Source organism: Protopterus annectens, chromosome 1.part2 (genome assembly GCF_019279795.1).
Source record: "Protopterus annectens isolate FY-2018-M chromosome 1.part2, PAN1.0, whole genome shotgun sequence".
NCBI lineage: Eukaryota > Metazoa > Chordata > Ceratodontiformes > Protopteridae > Protopterus > Protopterus annectens.
Genome location: NC_056727.1, coordinates 604,551,331 through 604,567,089, shown reverse-complemented (window position 1 = coordinate 604,567,089; position 15,759 = coordinate 604,551,331). Strand labels below are relative to the sequence as shown.

Sequence of the window (15,759 nt, the reverse complement as noted above, 5' to 3'; positions counted from 1 at the left end):
ACTTCAACTACCCCCATTAACCCCCCACAACCAGAATCTCTTCTCATTTACACCTTTGTCAACTTCTTACATTAAATCTCTTCTTCTAAAACGTAAACCATATTCTTCCCTACTGATAACTTACCTCCAGTATTCCTCAAATGTGCTGCTGAATCTATAGCCTATCCCATATCCATTCTCATTAACAGATCTATACAAGAAGCTACAGTTCCTGCTATTTGGAAATCCTTCTTTACTATCCCACTACATAAGGGAGGCAACTCTACTGATCCATCTAAATATCATCCCATTGCTATTCTTTCTCCCTTCTCTAAGATACTTGAGAAATGCATTCACTCACAACTTCTTACCTACCTCCTCCAACACAACATTCTCACTCCCACACAGCATGGGTTCCTTCCCTATGACAGCACATCCACCGCCCTCCTGTCTTTCACTCATACCATAGCCAAAGCCCTTGATAACAATCAACTGATATCCTGCCACTTCCTTGACCTTTCCAAAGCCTTCGATACAGTCTCTCACTCTATCCTCCTTACTAAGCTATCTAACCTCAACTTATCTACTACCTCCCTTGCCTGGTTCTCCAGCTATCTCTGTAGTAGGCAGCAATCTGTGAAATTGCTCTCCTTCTGCTCTCCCTATATATCTGTTCCAACTGGTGTTCCACAAGGCTCAATCTTGGGCCCCCTTCTATTTAACATCTTTACAAATGAACTCCACTTCTTGCAGACAATCTTCTCTTATACAATATGCAGACGATTCTATACTCATTTCCATCTCCAGTAGTATTACTGACCTTCACACCCTTACTCAAAAATCCTTTCTATCCACAGAAAAATGGTTATCTGACAATCTTCTTATCCTTAACCCCAAGAAGACTAAGCTCTTGCCCTTTCTCCCCTGCTCACTTTCAAACCATAAATCCACATTTACTATAACATCCTCCAACAACACTATCATAAAACCTGAACCACACACAAAACTGTTAGGCGTCATTATTGATGATGAACTCAGATTCAACCTGCACTTACTGCAAGGAATAAAAAAAAACACCAGAAACCTGGCCTGCTTTATCGCAACAAAAGATTTCTTACTCCAAATGCTAGACTCTCCCTAGCACAGTCCTTCCTACTTCCCACACTTCTCTACGCAGCCCCAATACTAACCAATATACAAGCTACTACCTTGAACAAACTGCAACAAACTTACCACAAAATTGCACAATTCATTACTAACTCCCCCTACAACTCCCATCACTGCCTTGCCCTAAACACATTACAATGGCTCAAATTCCCTCAACTACTGCTACTTTCTCAGTTTCAGGTTATTCACTCCATTCTATACAGACCTTCTTCCTGTCCAGTTCTCACTACTTTTTTTCTGTACCTCCTCCACTTCTAGAACCCTCCGCACCTCTAACCAGCAACTTCTGAATGTAGATCATCCAAAGAAGAACATAGGCAAACTACTACACAACTGCTCAGTAGGCCAAACTTGGAACAAACGTCCTGTACACATATGCTCCATAATACACCCTGCACACTTTAAAAAGGAACTCAAACTTTACCTTCTTAACACCAAATTTTGTCCCAAATTAGAACCTACCTAATTCCCCTTTATCTAGTGGTACTTCTTCACTCTGAGCTTCTGTAAGCAAATATACCTTCCTAGGAAGCCTAGGCAGTAAGTCTGATCACTTGTATATAACTTGTTTGTACATATGTCAAAAAGTTCATCTGTTTATTTCACTGTGATTTTTTTCTTAGGATAATGTAAATATGTTTGATTATGTTCAAATTTGTACCAACATTTTGGGAGTGTCACTTGGTATTGCTGCTTGCTGTTTGTTACCTATATAATCCTTAATTTTTTATGTAACTGGAGCTTTTCTCCTCGGGTCTCCACTGAAAACAGTCCTCTGACTCAGCTGGACCAACCCGGTTAACAAATGTCAATAAATAAGTAAATAATAATCACTGTTACAGTAAGCTAAGGTATTTGGGTATATTACCAGAGCTTAGACAGACAGGAAGGAAGAAGAGTGAGAGAGTCCAGGAACCCCTGAGAATGATCCTTGCAAAACCTGCCCTAGACTTTGTGAAGGAATATAGTTTTCAGTGCCTCTAGAATACTGCTAGAGTCCACTCCTTTCCAGAAAGCCACCAAAGAAGCCAAGGCCGTGGTAGAATGAGCCATAACTTTACCTGGAAGTGACTTGTCATGGTGAGTATGACAAAAAGTAAATAGTGTGAGACAGCCTCTTGGAAATTGTTTTGACACTGATTGTTTTTTTTTGTGACCTTTACTGATAAGAAACTAACATTCATTATGCCCTTGCCAGGGGATAACTCATATAGCTTAGGCTACTACAGCAGTGATCTGTTGGAGCATATAATGTTTTGGTAAATTTATTAGCAGAGCTGTACTTTTCCTGTGCATTTACCATAGGAAGGTTAGGTACTGATGTTTATACCCTTGTGACACAAAGAGTTTTATCCCTTCAGGAATCCATGCTGCACACAGATGTGCTAGGCATGAAGACCTCCAGAAGGTATTCTGGACCAGCGTCTGTTCTTCCGGGACTGGCCTGCAGGCTTGCAAAGGCCAGCAGATCCCAGCCAAAGTGGACTATATAGTACTCCACTCAGAAACTGTGTGATACATAAACAATTGTTTCTTTTTTCTCATGGTGGTGATCTCATTCTTGCGGTAGGTATATGTAGAGAAGCAACAGAACTGTAACAGAAATGTAATTATCTGGTTGACTGGTTGAGCAGGTATCTTCCATCTCGCTGAGCAGTCTGTCAGCTGAATAACCCTATGGTCCATCATCAAATATTGCTAGAAGATTATTTACTATTTTTTTGCTTCTTCTGTATATGTCGAATGCCTCAAGAATTATATAGAGATGCTTGAAGAAATTCTTAGTCCTTAGGTCTGCTTTATGTTTTCCTATCCATGTGTTTTATTCTCAGAGTTTTGGTAAGGGTTTAGTTTCTGGAACCAGCTCTGATTTTTGTTGCCCTGTTATGGCCAATACAGCCATTGTTTCTCTTGCTGCGTGACCATGCCATGGGTTCTGTGCATCCCCTTCCACTGTAAGAGAGGCTGCTGTCTCATCATATGAGAACAAACCATCCATCGTACTGCAGTAGCTGTGTTTGGTCAGAGCTCTATCTTTTCAGTTTCACAGAAGGCATTTATCAAAGTACTTCCTCTGAGAAATGGAAGTATTTCACAGACTGGGTAACTCATTGACATGAGGACTCCTTTTCTGCCTTCCATCATTGTATTTTGATTATTTGTTGCTGTTTAGTTCATGCCTTAGCTGTTGTACCATCAGGGTTCATTTGGCCTTTATTTCTAACTTCTCCTGATGTCTACAAGGTCTTTTGAAAGGCAAGAAAGAGCCTAGGTAGTATAATCAATCAAAGAAAAGCTTCACTTAAGAAGCAGTCTTCAGAGTAACAAGAGTGTATTAAATATTAAAACAAGTCAGTGAAATCAGACAATAACATCATATAATGGTGTAGAATGAAAATAACATTCTATGTTAATAGAACTCACTTTATAGCAATGACATTCATACGTAAAATACATGCAACTCTGACAAATATGCGTATAATAATTATCACAAATGTGTCTGCAACTATTTGCTGCCCCAAATTAAAGTAATGATTTTATGTTGAATTTGTCATATAAAGCTATTTCTTGAGCTCCCAAATGCTGTCTACTTATGTAACTGTGCTAGTAATGAGATACAGGTCATGTCTGTCTCATGAATATCTTTATAGATCCTCTATATGACAAAGAAATCAGTCTTATGTTATTAGTACCACAAATTAATTAGCTACTGCATTTGGTGAGTTAGTTTTGAGGGTGACACTGATATGTTCATTATTTTGCCCACAAAATTTTCTCCTAATCTTGCCTACTTAAATGTATGTTAGCAATATGTTTGGTTTGTTTGTGCAAGACTAGAGGTGCTATAGTGGTGCAGTGATTTATGATGGTGCCTTAAACAATTTGGATTTTCAGTCAAGTCTCTGATATGGTGCTTCCCTTGTTTAGCTTGCAAGTTCTTCTTTTATGTACTTAAGTTTTTGTTGGGGGTCTTTAGTTTCATCACATAGTTTAAAGACAGAATGGTAGGATGATCGATACACATTTTTTATTTATATCCTGTGATGAACATCTTGAGCCAGGTCTATAAGTGCTTTATTTTCATTGCTTAATAGGATAGCTTCAGCCTCATGCAACTTTGAGTTGGCTTTAAGGGAATTTAAGAAATGAAAATGTGGATGGAGTTGTTTATTGCAAACACATATGCTAGGAACACAGGGTAGTTTACAATGAGCAAAAGCAGTTCAGGTATACCAATATCAACTTGCAAGTGAGACAAAAGAAGAGAATTCGCTTAGGAGAAAGAAAATGGTATACGTACCGCAGAAGTATACGTAGCATGTGAAAGGTAAAAATTCAGCTTGCAAATAATGATGGGACTAATATTGTTTGTACAACTAACTCCATAGAGTAGGGGGTGGAGGAGCCCTAATTACATTCCAAATGTCCTCAGTTAGCACACTTGGCACTTGAGAAGACAGGGGATGGGAGTGACCAACTCTATTTGTTTTGCCCATCTCAGGTTTGGGGAGGGCAGAGGTTGTCCTGGCTGCTGCTCCACTGGCACCAGTCAGAGGCCCAAGGTGCTTTAGTAGCAACTGATGCGTGGGAAAAGATGAGCAACCTTAGCTGTGCTAAGCAGTGCTCCACTCTGCATTCAGGGATTCATGATGTGTGAAAGCATGCACTCATGGCAGGGCCCAGCATTGCATACCCTTTCTTTGACAGGAGAGACTGTCATCACTGTCAGGAAGGGCTAAGGCTGAAATAGCACATTTGTTTGGATAGCAGCCCACGGACTGCCCTTAAGACTGAATGGTATGGCTCACTGGTCAGCAGGGGAAAGGTAATAATCAGGGATGGTAAAATGGATATAGAAAAATGTGTGTAAAGAAAAATGAAACGTAGGAAATGCAGAGCTATTGGCCAACATTTACAAACATTTTGGCCTTGCAGTTAGCCTGACCTGTAGTAAATGACAATTTCAGTAAGAATATTAGTCATTTAAGTTACCTGTATCTTAGGAGAAGTAAATCCATTTTTTTTATCTGCTGATTACCTAGTCTTGATACTGCAAATCACACTCGTAGGTTGCCCTTCACAACTGCCAAGACTGGTGAAAGGAAGACAATGTAGGGCAAGGTGGAAAGGATGAAAAGGAAGTTACTAGAGGTGAAGATGGAATTAGGAAAAAAAGAGTAAGGACCGGCATTATATCAGCAGGTTGTCCGAGTAAGTGATGTATCTGCTGAATGGAGATGGTGACCAGTGAATTAGGTGCCTATGTGTCCCTGCTGTTAGGTGCCTATGTGTCCCTGCTGTTACAGATTCTGCATTGCTTGGATTATGCTTATGGGCAGACTCAAAACAGTTGCCTGAATGCCGTGATCTAAAAGAGATCAGAAGGGCATTATAGATAGATAGAAGAAGTGTATACAGCAAATGTGTGTCCATTTTGATATGGCTAGTAGTAGCAGTTTGTTGGAGTCTGAAGAGTGACAGTTCCATCAAAGCTCGTAAGGTTGAGAAGATAACTAAAATCACCTACTTGATATCATATAACATTTCCATGGATAGTGATGCCTGAGTGACTTTTCATCCATTACTTAACTTAAATCTAGACTAGAATCACTACATCTAGGCAATTGTCTACATAGATCCTTTAGAGAAACATATAGTACTGTTGCATACTTTAGCAGTGCTGTTGATAGGCTGTGAAGTGATACCACTGTACAGGATGGTGATGAATTACTTAGAAAACGCTGGAAGTAGTAGGGTATTGGAGAGCTGTAGATGTGCATGGTTTATGAAGCATTTCCCAATTTTTCCAGTAAGTCGTTCTTTTAAAAATATTTTTGTACTGTAGTACTTTGATCACCATGTACCCCTGGGTATTTTATAGGGTATATTAAATGCTCGAAGAGGCGTTACATCGAACGCCTCTTCATCAACACATAATCAGCGGCTGCAGTAAACCGCGAATATTCAAAACAGCAATTTCTTTCCCTGGGAAAATCAGTAGCACTAAAATCACATACACACAATTTCAAACATAAAGTGGGGGCTGTGCCCCCCACACCTCTTCTAACTAAATATACCAAGTCCGAGTTCGCACCACAGTGGGGTAAAGGGCAGTGTCACGGTTTAGGCCAAGCGATTTTTTTCCCTGGGAAAAAAAAAATCGCTAACCTGAACCTTCGCTGTTTTCGGATTTCGGTCTTTATGTGTAATGCCATTTCGCTGAGCTAATGTAGACTCATTTTTATATTTTTGGTACGAGTTTGATCCCTTATCCTTTTTAGCATAGGGAACCTGAGTTCAGTTCTACCTTCACAATACATGTGGCTGCAGTAAAAAAATAAAAAAGTATAAACGGATATCAAGTTACCACTGTTTGTTAGAAGCCCAGAGTTTGAATGACATGGCTGTAGAGAATTGAATCTATGTTGAGGTGTGTTTTGAATAGAGTAGAGGTCTGAATCTAAGCTCCACAGTTCAGTATCATTTTAGAATTTGTGACTTTAGTAGATAACTGTGAAAATAGGCTGGATCTTGTGTCTGGTTGCCATGGGTGCCATAGGTGGCAAGACTGGCTAAAAGTAGCTGGTGATACCAGTGCCGAGCAGGACCCACTATTTGTTTAGAATCAAGGCAGGTTCTTAGATGTGCTATTGCTGTTTATGTATATTTTTAAGAACTATGGACAGTGAGCTAAGCAGTGCGGTTGTGGTATGTAATTGTGGTATCATGTGCACAGTTAGGAAGCCAGGCTTGTGATTGAGACACTAGTGATTGACACTCTAATGTGTGATTCCAGGGTATGCATTTAAAGACTAAGATTGAAGTGTCCTGGGGAATTTCTGTTTTCCTCCCAATATGTAGTAATCTCATAGATGGCATGTATAAATAACGGTGGGTGTAGGAGCTCAGCCTCCCGCATTAAGGTTGTAGAGGAGTTTGCCCTCCTGCAGAAGCACATTTCAGTTCTGAGTTTTGAGGCCTTTTGTAATCAGCTATGAATATCGATCACAAATGGTTCACACATTAGTTAAGGGAGTCAGCATTGGTGTTGTGTATGAAAATAGCTGATTTACACAGTATCAGTACTTGTTTTTTCTGTTTATATTTTGATTAATATTTGCATTGGTTTGAACAAGCTCAGAGCAGTTATGTGAAAAAACTTTGGTAGCATGTGTGCCAAGGAGAGCGGAGAGGTATTATGGCCTGCAGTAACTTGAGCGTATAGACTGACTATTGAAAGCACTTGGAAGTTGTGTAGTAAGATGATGGTCCCACATTTCATAAGTTTGAATACCATTAAAGCCATTTGAAGTTCTGACACCGGGATTTCAAGAAACTGTAATTTCTAGCAACCTATTAATATTCTGTTTTAAACCAATGAGCTAACAACTCTCAGAAACATATTGTTTACACCTCAGTTTATGGCCAGTGGTAAATTGATTAAATTTTCTCCATTTGTATGGGGACACAGATTACCTTGCAGCTATATGTATTTTGTTTCTCCTGTTTTTGTTGAGAATGCTGTTTATAGGTGGCTTTGTTAAGCCTTACTTGGCTGAGTGTTTGAAGGATGGATTGCCTACAGTGGATTTTGTTTGCTGTAACCTGAGACAAATTCTTCTTCACTTCAAAAGCAGAAATCTGGTGAGTTGGACTGCCAGCACTATGCCAGTGTAGAAACTTGACTCTGATGGTTTTAGAAATCACAGGGTCAGGATTAAGAACTACCTGTTGAGTGAGAATATGCAGAGAGAAGATGGCATTCTTTTAATTAGCAACAGGAATCCGATCTTGAGGTTTACTGGTGGGATGCTTGCCATAATTTCTGAGACAGAATAGCAGCCTGTTATGTAAGAAGGAGGCTTGTTTTTGTGGTAAGCCGTTCGGGCCTCTTAGTGTCACTCTTACTAACATGCAAGCCTGCATGGGGTATGCAGCTGGTTGTAAGTGAGAAATTTCAATATGAATTATTAAAAGGATAGTTTCCTTTTTCTGGAGGGATGTCACATTTGACATAATCCTTTGTCTAGTGTGTGGAGAGTTGCTTCTGCTGGATATAAAAGCAATGATAATGCACGTAGGCTTAGTATATGTATATTGACATTAATGAGGTAGGATGTCACTAGTGCAAGAAGAGAAAATAAAGGAGGAGGAAGGGTATAAACAGAAATAATAAAAAAAAAAAAATCATAAGTGGAGAGGTTGAGATAACAGTAGATAGCAAAGATGATGAGGTGGGTAAGGAACAGATATTAGTAGGAGAGAATTAAGGTTATAGATGACCCATGTTTAACTGGAAGTTTGGTTTCTGGAGGGACTGGGTGGGAGGAGGTGGGACTGAGCAGCCAATCCCAACTCGTCTATCCTGGATGGAGGAGGTGGCGGCTCAGCTTGTAGCATTGGCAACACCTGCAGTAGTGCAGGTGTACTGCCGGCATTGCTAAGCTTAACATGCCAGTACTGCTGAGCAGGAAACTGTATGTGTCGTGGCATACATGTGTCTCCTGAGAAAGTAAAAATCTTGGACCATGCAACGTGTGCTGTGAAGGGAGTTGTTATAGTCTGCAGGATCTGAACACTACCCCACAGCACCTAACTCTTACCTCCAAAGAGGAATGAATTAGTTGAGTATGCTCACTTGTCAGAGACCATTTAAGCAAGAGGGCCATTGCCCAGATAGAGCAATTAATGGACTTACTGGGTACAGGAAGGGGGAGCCATCTGACCAATCCTGTGGATACCCAAATAAAATCATAACAGTAAAGCTCACTTCATGATTAAAAGACGATAAGTGCATTTTTAGCTACAGAAAGGCTGATGCTGGAAAACTGAATACATCCCAGTATTAGTGTCGCTCATGTTGTTTGTTTTGGAGAAGGACAACTGAGTGGAGACTATCAAGCTGAAATAGAAGGTTATTTTGATTTGCAGACTAGAGTAGAGCAGCAGTGTTCTTGTGAATGCAGATGTTTTTTTCCTCATCTGGCACATTGTGCTTTCTAGTTGGTGAATTGAGAATGGTGTACATTTTCACATTGTTCATGAGACCACTGGCTAGCCTTATCAGCTCACCCATCTTTGGTTGTGTGGTAAGTGGGGGGAGGCAAGGATGTTACTCAACTTACCGAAACGGCAACACTTTCCAAAGTGCAGGTGTATCACTTGCAATGATGAGTCTCACGCCCACAATGATCAGCATTGCATTGTTTGTCCAGAAGACTCTACTTGTATGGCAGCACTATATATCTCCTGAGAAAGCAACAATCACAGAGTATGCAGTCACTGGGGGGGAGGGTAAGGATAGTCCGAAAAAATCTGCATTTCCCAGCACCCATTTCTTCCCTTCAAAGGGACGTGAATGGGATGATTTTGCTCACCATTGAGGGAGCAACATAGACAGACGTCTTCTGCCCAGAACGAGGAATTAATGGGCCAGTTGGGTGTGGCAAGAAGGAGAGATCAGGCCGATCCTGTAGGCACTAAAAACAAAACTCAGCTGGTGAGACAAAGATGCCAGTATTTTTATCTACATTTGTGATAACTTTTATTATTCTAATGATTTAAAAATGATACATACATTATAGTACCACATAAACACAGACTGTATCCTCAAACTTATGTCTGTTGACACAGTGTAGGTTTGACTTGTGAATGTCATTGTTACTTTTTGTGATATACTTAGTAGATTAAATACACATACATGTTATAGCAGATACCCTTTGTCATTAAATTCTGTGGACCTTTACTTACTGACTTAGATCCATGAAATGATGAAGTGCTATCTGGATAACGCTGGAAAGTATTAACTAAAAGGAGGTGCCATTTAAAAGCTAATCTAGTCACAGTTTTGCCGTCTGCGCCTAGGTCTACTTCAGATTACACCTTTGCATTAAAGTGAATGTGCTCAGATCTCAGAAGATTTTCTTTGAATGCATACAAATGAAATAAAGCATGTTTTAAGATGCCTGCTTGCCTCTCTAGACACACAACAAACACCACACACACACACACACAAAGATCTTTGTTCTTTAATGCTAGTTTATTTATCTTTGCTACCAAGATTTGGTTTCATGTAAGCCTGCCTGTGTTGGGTCTTTCAAGTACAAGGTTTTCTTTGTTGTCCTTGAGGTACAGATTTCTTAACAAAAAAGCACACTGAAAACTGCATCATAGCCTTTCATTTATGTAATGAATTGAAGATAAGAGGCTCAAAATAAATAAAAATAACATGACCACTTGACCTGCACATGTTGCCCTTGAATTAAGATTTCTAGATACATACATTTTTCGTGGTTTTGCGTTCATAAGAACAGTACAAGAGCTGTGTTTGTTTTTGCATAGATAACTAATCCTTGATGGCATGATTAGTGGAGTTGAAGTAAGTTTCCAAAGTCTATTCCACAACCTGAAAAATATTATGCATTTGAGGCCAATAATTTTATAACAGCTCATTGTAGATTTTGAACATGAACTGGTGTGTCTCACTGAATGCTTCTTCGAACCTAGCTTTCTGTACTGATCTCTTAGCATTCAGGAGCTGTTATCCTAGCCACCCAGCTGTGTGAACATTGGCTGAGAATGACTGTTACTGTTGAAGTGACATCCTGATCCCACGTGCAAAACTGGGGAACATGAGGTTGTGAGTGGGTGGGTGGATGGTTCCTACTTTGTTACATCACAAGCTCTCATCTGCCCTCCTATCTACATTGTACTCGAGTGCAAAACAGTATTTCATAAATTTATTTTTGTAGTTGCTATGGCTCTGAACATTTAATGTTGTTTTACATTTATCATTTACGCTTAGTGTGAAAGGACATATTGAAACATATACTTTTTGTTGGAAAAAAAGCAAAGACTTGTATTTTTGTTTTTCAGCTGACTTGTGAGGATGTCTCTGTCAGATGCTAAGTCTGTAATGGTGGCAGTGCTGGCTGGGGCTGCTGGTATCAGCCTGGCTGTGATTTGGTATAAAAAGATGAGGCACCCTAGGACCCCCTTGCTGCTCAGTGAGCTTAATTCCTTCAGTAACTGGAACTATCGTCAGTTTACCAGAGTGGATGATAACCAGGGAGCACAGTTGTCTTTTCATGCAAATCAAGGGGAAATACTTGAAAAATTAAATTGCCTGATAAGGAATGTTGAGGACCTGAAGGAAGAGATCCAGAACCTGAAGGAAGCCATTCCCAAACTGGAAGAGGAGGTACACAGTGAGCTGAGAGGTGAAGTAGTGGCACGGAGGGTCAGCCCTGCACATAGGGCAGCAGGGAGGAGGAGAACTGAACGAACTCGAGAACAGTCTGAGCAGCTTAGCACTGAGGAAACCGAGAGTGAAGGAGGGTAAGTCCTCTAAAAAAATACTTCCTTTTCAGATTTATTTGTATAGCCTTCTGTTACCTCTCTCTCTCCCCGTTCATCCAAATTTTTCAGGGAAGATGGCTTGAAAGTGAGAGATAATGAAGGCTTGATTCTTAGACCCATAGTTTGTTGGTCCTTTGCTAGACTGAACCGATTTAAAAACAAAAAAACTGCTAAAGGCCAGACAAATGTTCAGAGTTTTGTACTTTCAGCTTCTGGCTACTGAGGCTTGACTGTGTTGCCTTATATTTTCTGTATTTAGGATTTACTTGGGTTTACTAACGACCTTTAATCCTATCCTGATGAGTCATGAGTTGGCTCAGCAAGCGTTACGCTAGGTGGGGGTAGAGGCCTCTATTTGCTAGCTTTAAGCTGTTAAAAATTAACATTGTGGTAGGTTGGATTGTTTATGGATGCAGTTTTGAAATTCCTGTAAATTTTTTTTGAGAATGTCTATAATGGGTTATAGTCCTTTCTGCTCTTGAACCAAAGTTTTCTGGCTAGAAACAGACATGGATTTCATGAAGGCAGTATATATGCATGCATTCAATGAGATCAGACATGTTGCTCGCTAAACGTATGCTGAACTGGGAAAGCTGCAAGCCTATGATGCTTTCTGTTGTGTAACACAGAATTTAAAGATGAAGTGCTTTTTCAGGTAGTTTTGTCCGCTTGCTGTACTTACTAATTTCATCAATAAGAAGCTGTTTATATAGATTTGTGCAGTGTATAAACAACTTGTTTCTTTAGAAACCTACTGATAAATTTTAAGTATAATCGGCTACGAAGAGCACAAAACCCTAGGTCTGTTTCTTCTGTCACTTCCTGTGTTAGTGATTTATTTTATTTTGCTTGTCCTTTGTTGAGTGGGTTAGTCCCAATAGGCTAGTGGCCTCTTTTCAGGGGATATTTATACTGCTAGTGGAAATTTGGACAGGGCAACTGGGAACTTCCCCTACTGTTTTCAGTAGATGCCATGGGGTTTTTTACATCCAGCTGAACTGCCACCAACTCAAGCAGTTAGAACCTTTGTTTAACACCTCGTTCAAAGGATGAAAAACAAAGGGTTGTTTTTATTATACTGACAGTTTATCTGGCTTGCTTTGATAACAGTTAAAAGTTATTTGTGGAAAGTTTGTCTTGTTCAATATTTTCATATAAGTTGTAGTAAGATTTGACAAGACAGATCTGAAACCTTGTGGGAGTCCCTGATGGTCACCATTGTCAAAGTGGTAAGAATGGTAAAACATTAAACGACAGCTTAGTCATGTAAATATGGTACTCTTGTACTGATAATGAACACTTTTTCCAGGACTGGGGTAGACCCTTGGAGAGGATCATTTTGGTAGTCCTAAGTAATCTAGAGGTGGTAATCTAGCCCTTGATGAGCAAATTTTGTGTGTTTAATATCAACAAAATAAAAGCTTCATCAGTTAACATATCTCATTTGAGATGTAACAGGTTCTGCGTGATTGCTGCAGTGTACACTTGTCAGCACCAGATTTTCTTCTGCCTAAGACATACCTGCCTTAGAAGCTAGCACTGGTATCCCCTGCATGATTTGTTGAACTAGATACTTTACAAGCAGCATATTTTGTGGAGTCAGCAAAGGCATAGTTCAAGAAGGCATTGAAAGGGACTCTGCATAGGGCGCATGATAAAAGATGTGTGGTTTGTTAGGTAAACTAGTTCACGACTTGTGTTGTACAGAATTGGCAGATTGCTGAGAATCCCCGTCCCATGAAATACTTCTCTGACGTCCTGTAGTCTTGAAGTAAGTTATTAGCTGGGAAGTTTGAGGGGGTGAGGGGCTCTCTCCTGCTCAAAAATCTTTTGTTTAACAACAGTTTGCTGTATCATGTTTCACCAAATTGTGTTTCATCCATTTGTAGGAGACACTCTGGTAGGTGGCTCAGAGGGTAAAGTTGTGTGCTGTAGTTCTGTGGCACATGATTTGATTCCCTTAGCCTAATTCTGCCTACTGTGTGACCTTGAGTAAGATACTTAACCAGACAGTTTCTGAAGTCAGCTGGGAATTTGTGCTAGGTTTATTAATGGTCTCCTTTACTGCAAGCCTAGTAACTACCTATGAACACTTTACTCTTGAGGTGTGGAGTGTTTATGTAAAGACATGACAGCAAAGACCATTTAGAATCTACCCAGATGTTTAGTAGTGATATCAAAAATACAGGGACACGGTTTCTAGTTGATAATGAACGCTCTAATTTTGAACATAGCTTAAAGCTTTATGAGTTTAGACTAAAGAAAAAGCTCACCTGTTTTTCTTTTTTAATGAACGGTTTATTCAATTTTACCTTCTAACTCCTATATTAAAAGCAGAATTTGTAGCTTTGAGCACATTTTTGATGTAACCCAACCCTAGATGAATTATACTTCAGCAATCAGAATTCAGCACTTTTTTCAGCAAAATCCTGTGTCCAAGTTTTGCATTTGCTTGGCTAAATCATGTCAAAGTGTTTTTCATATACTAGGGAAAGACCCACATCAGTATTGTCTGTACTGTCTAGTGGAAATGCACAATGCAGCATCTGTCAGAGCTTTAGCCAATCTCTCTCAGAGGAGGGAGAAGTCATTGGGCCACTTTGTCAAGATGGCAGTGTCACTAGTTCTTTACAAGGTGGCCAGCAGGATGGTCTTTGTTGCAGCCTCAGGCATTCATCAGACTATCACCACAAAGCCAAGCAGCTGGAGAGCAGTTCCAGGCCTGAACTTCCTTTAGATAAGGCTGGTTGCAGCTGGCTCCAGTTCCCTTTACATGGTGTGCTTGCCTTTGATTAATGAGCATTTGAGCCCACATTACTCATAGATTTATTAGAGGAATAGGGAATTGGCTAGTTGTGACTCCCCTGACAACCTGGGGGTGGGGGGTGCATCCCAAGATTCTTCCACTACCTTTTCTTTGGATGATGGGCTGGAACCGTTTTGGTTGATCAGCCTGATCCCACGGGTTGGTTCCATGAGTCATTTGGCCATAGATTAGAGGTATTCTGGACCAGCGTCTGTTCTTCTGGGACTGGACTGCAGGCTTGAAAAGGCCAGCAGATCCCAGCCAAAGAGACACCATTTTGTCATTCCCTTTCTGGGATCTCAGTTGAGATGGTGGATGTCTTGGAGTTGCTTGCTGTTTTTTGGGAACTTGAGATAATTATGCAGGACCATCCTATTAGGGAGACTGCTTTGAAGGTAAGGCATGCCAAGATGGGCCTCTCCTCACCCCACCTGTGGGAAGGCTGTACTATACTGATGGTTCCTGGTCACCTAATACCTGGCACCAGTCTGCCGTTTGCTTGCCTGTGAGTAAGCTCATTTCTGGGAGGTAGTGGGGCTTCTGCTTCTCTCTTGCCTCCTGGATCCAGTTTACAGTGGAAGGATTTCAAGACGTTTGTTTCTGAAACAGACAAAGATAATAAGACTGCCAGCTTATCCCTTTGGTTACTGTGCAGAAGACCTTCCCTTGTGATTGTTGTCAGGATGGAAAGGAATACTTTTGACTGGCTCCTTGTCTTTGTCGCCCCAGAAATGTCTTGTATTTTATGTATTTATTTATTACTTAATTAATGGGAAAAGCCTGTCATCCTTCCCAAGATGCTGTCTTTGAGAGAGACAGTGAGAGCAGCCTGGAGGCATATGTATTCTGACCCCTACTGATGCCTGTAAATTGGTCAGATCTTGTGACAAAACATTGTAGTGCTTAGTCCTGTGTGATGCTCTTAGTCCGTCAGAAGTTTCAGAGACCATAGCATTTTGCAAGTTTGAGGCTGAGATAGCAAACTAGTGCTCTGTACAGGTGTAACACTATGGTCTGTCCCTCTGCCAAAGTGTGACTTGAAACACACTGCTGTCTATCTCCCATGCCATTGTTCTGCATATGTCAACTGTAGAATACACTGGAAAAGCTGCAGGATGATTCTGAGTCTGGGATTAAGGAGGACCTGTATGAGCTCTTGTCTTGGCTACTTCTTTGGATAGCATGATCCGATATTGTTAATCCTCGTTCATTCCTTACATATGGGTATCGGTTCCAACCATTTTCCAAGCTCGCGTCAGCTACAAGCTCTCAAGCTAAACTCTTACCCATAATCCCCCTCTCCCTGTTACCCCAGATTTTGTTTGCCGCATTGTCATTCGGTCGTGTCAAGCTGCTTCTCTTGAGCTAAGTATAGATATTTGTTGTCAGACTAGTCATATATATAACTTTTTCTGTCAGAAAAGTTTCTATTTTGTTGCCTCTTACCC

The 15,759-nt window shown here is 40.4% G+C and overlaps 1 protein-coding gene across 1 annotated transcript in view; it reads left to right on the top strand.

Annotated features, from left to right (window-relative positions):
• Window positions 1-15,759, top strand: part of RMDN2 (regulator of microtubule dynamics 2) — a 1,837,333-nt gene that overhangs the window by 33,260 nt on the left and 1,788,314 nt on the right. Inside the window, exon 2 of the mRNA XM_044057972.1 lies at window positions 11,023-11,484. Within this exon, the coding sequence (XP_043913907.1) occupies window positions 11,036-11,484 (449 nt within the window). The 5' untranslated portion in view covers window positions 11,023-11,035. The remainder of the gene's footprint in view (window positions 1-11,022; window positions 11,485-15,759) is intronic.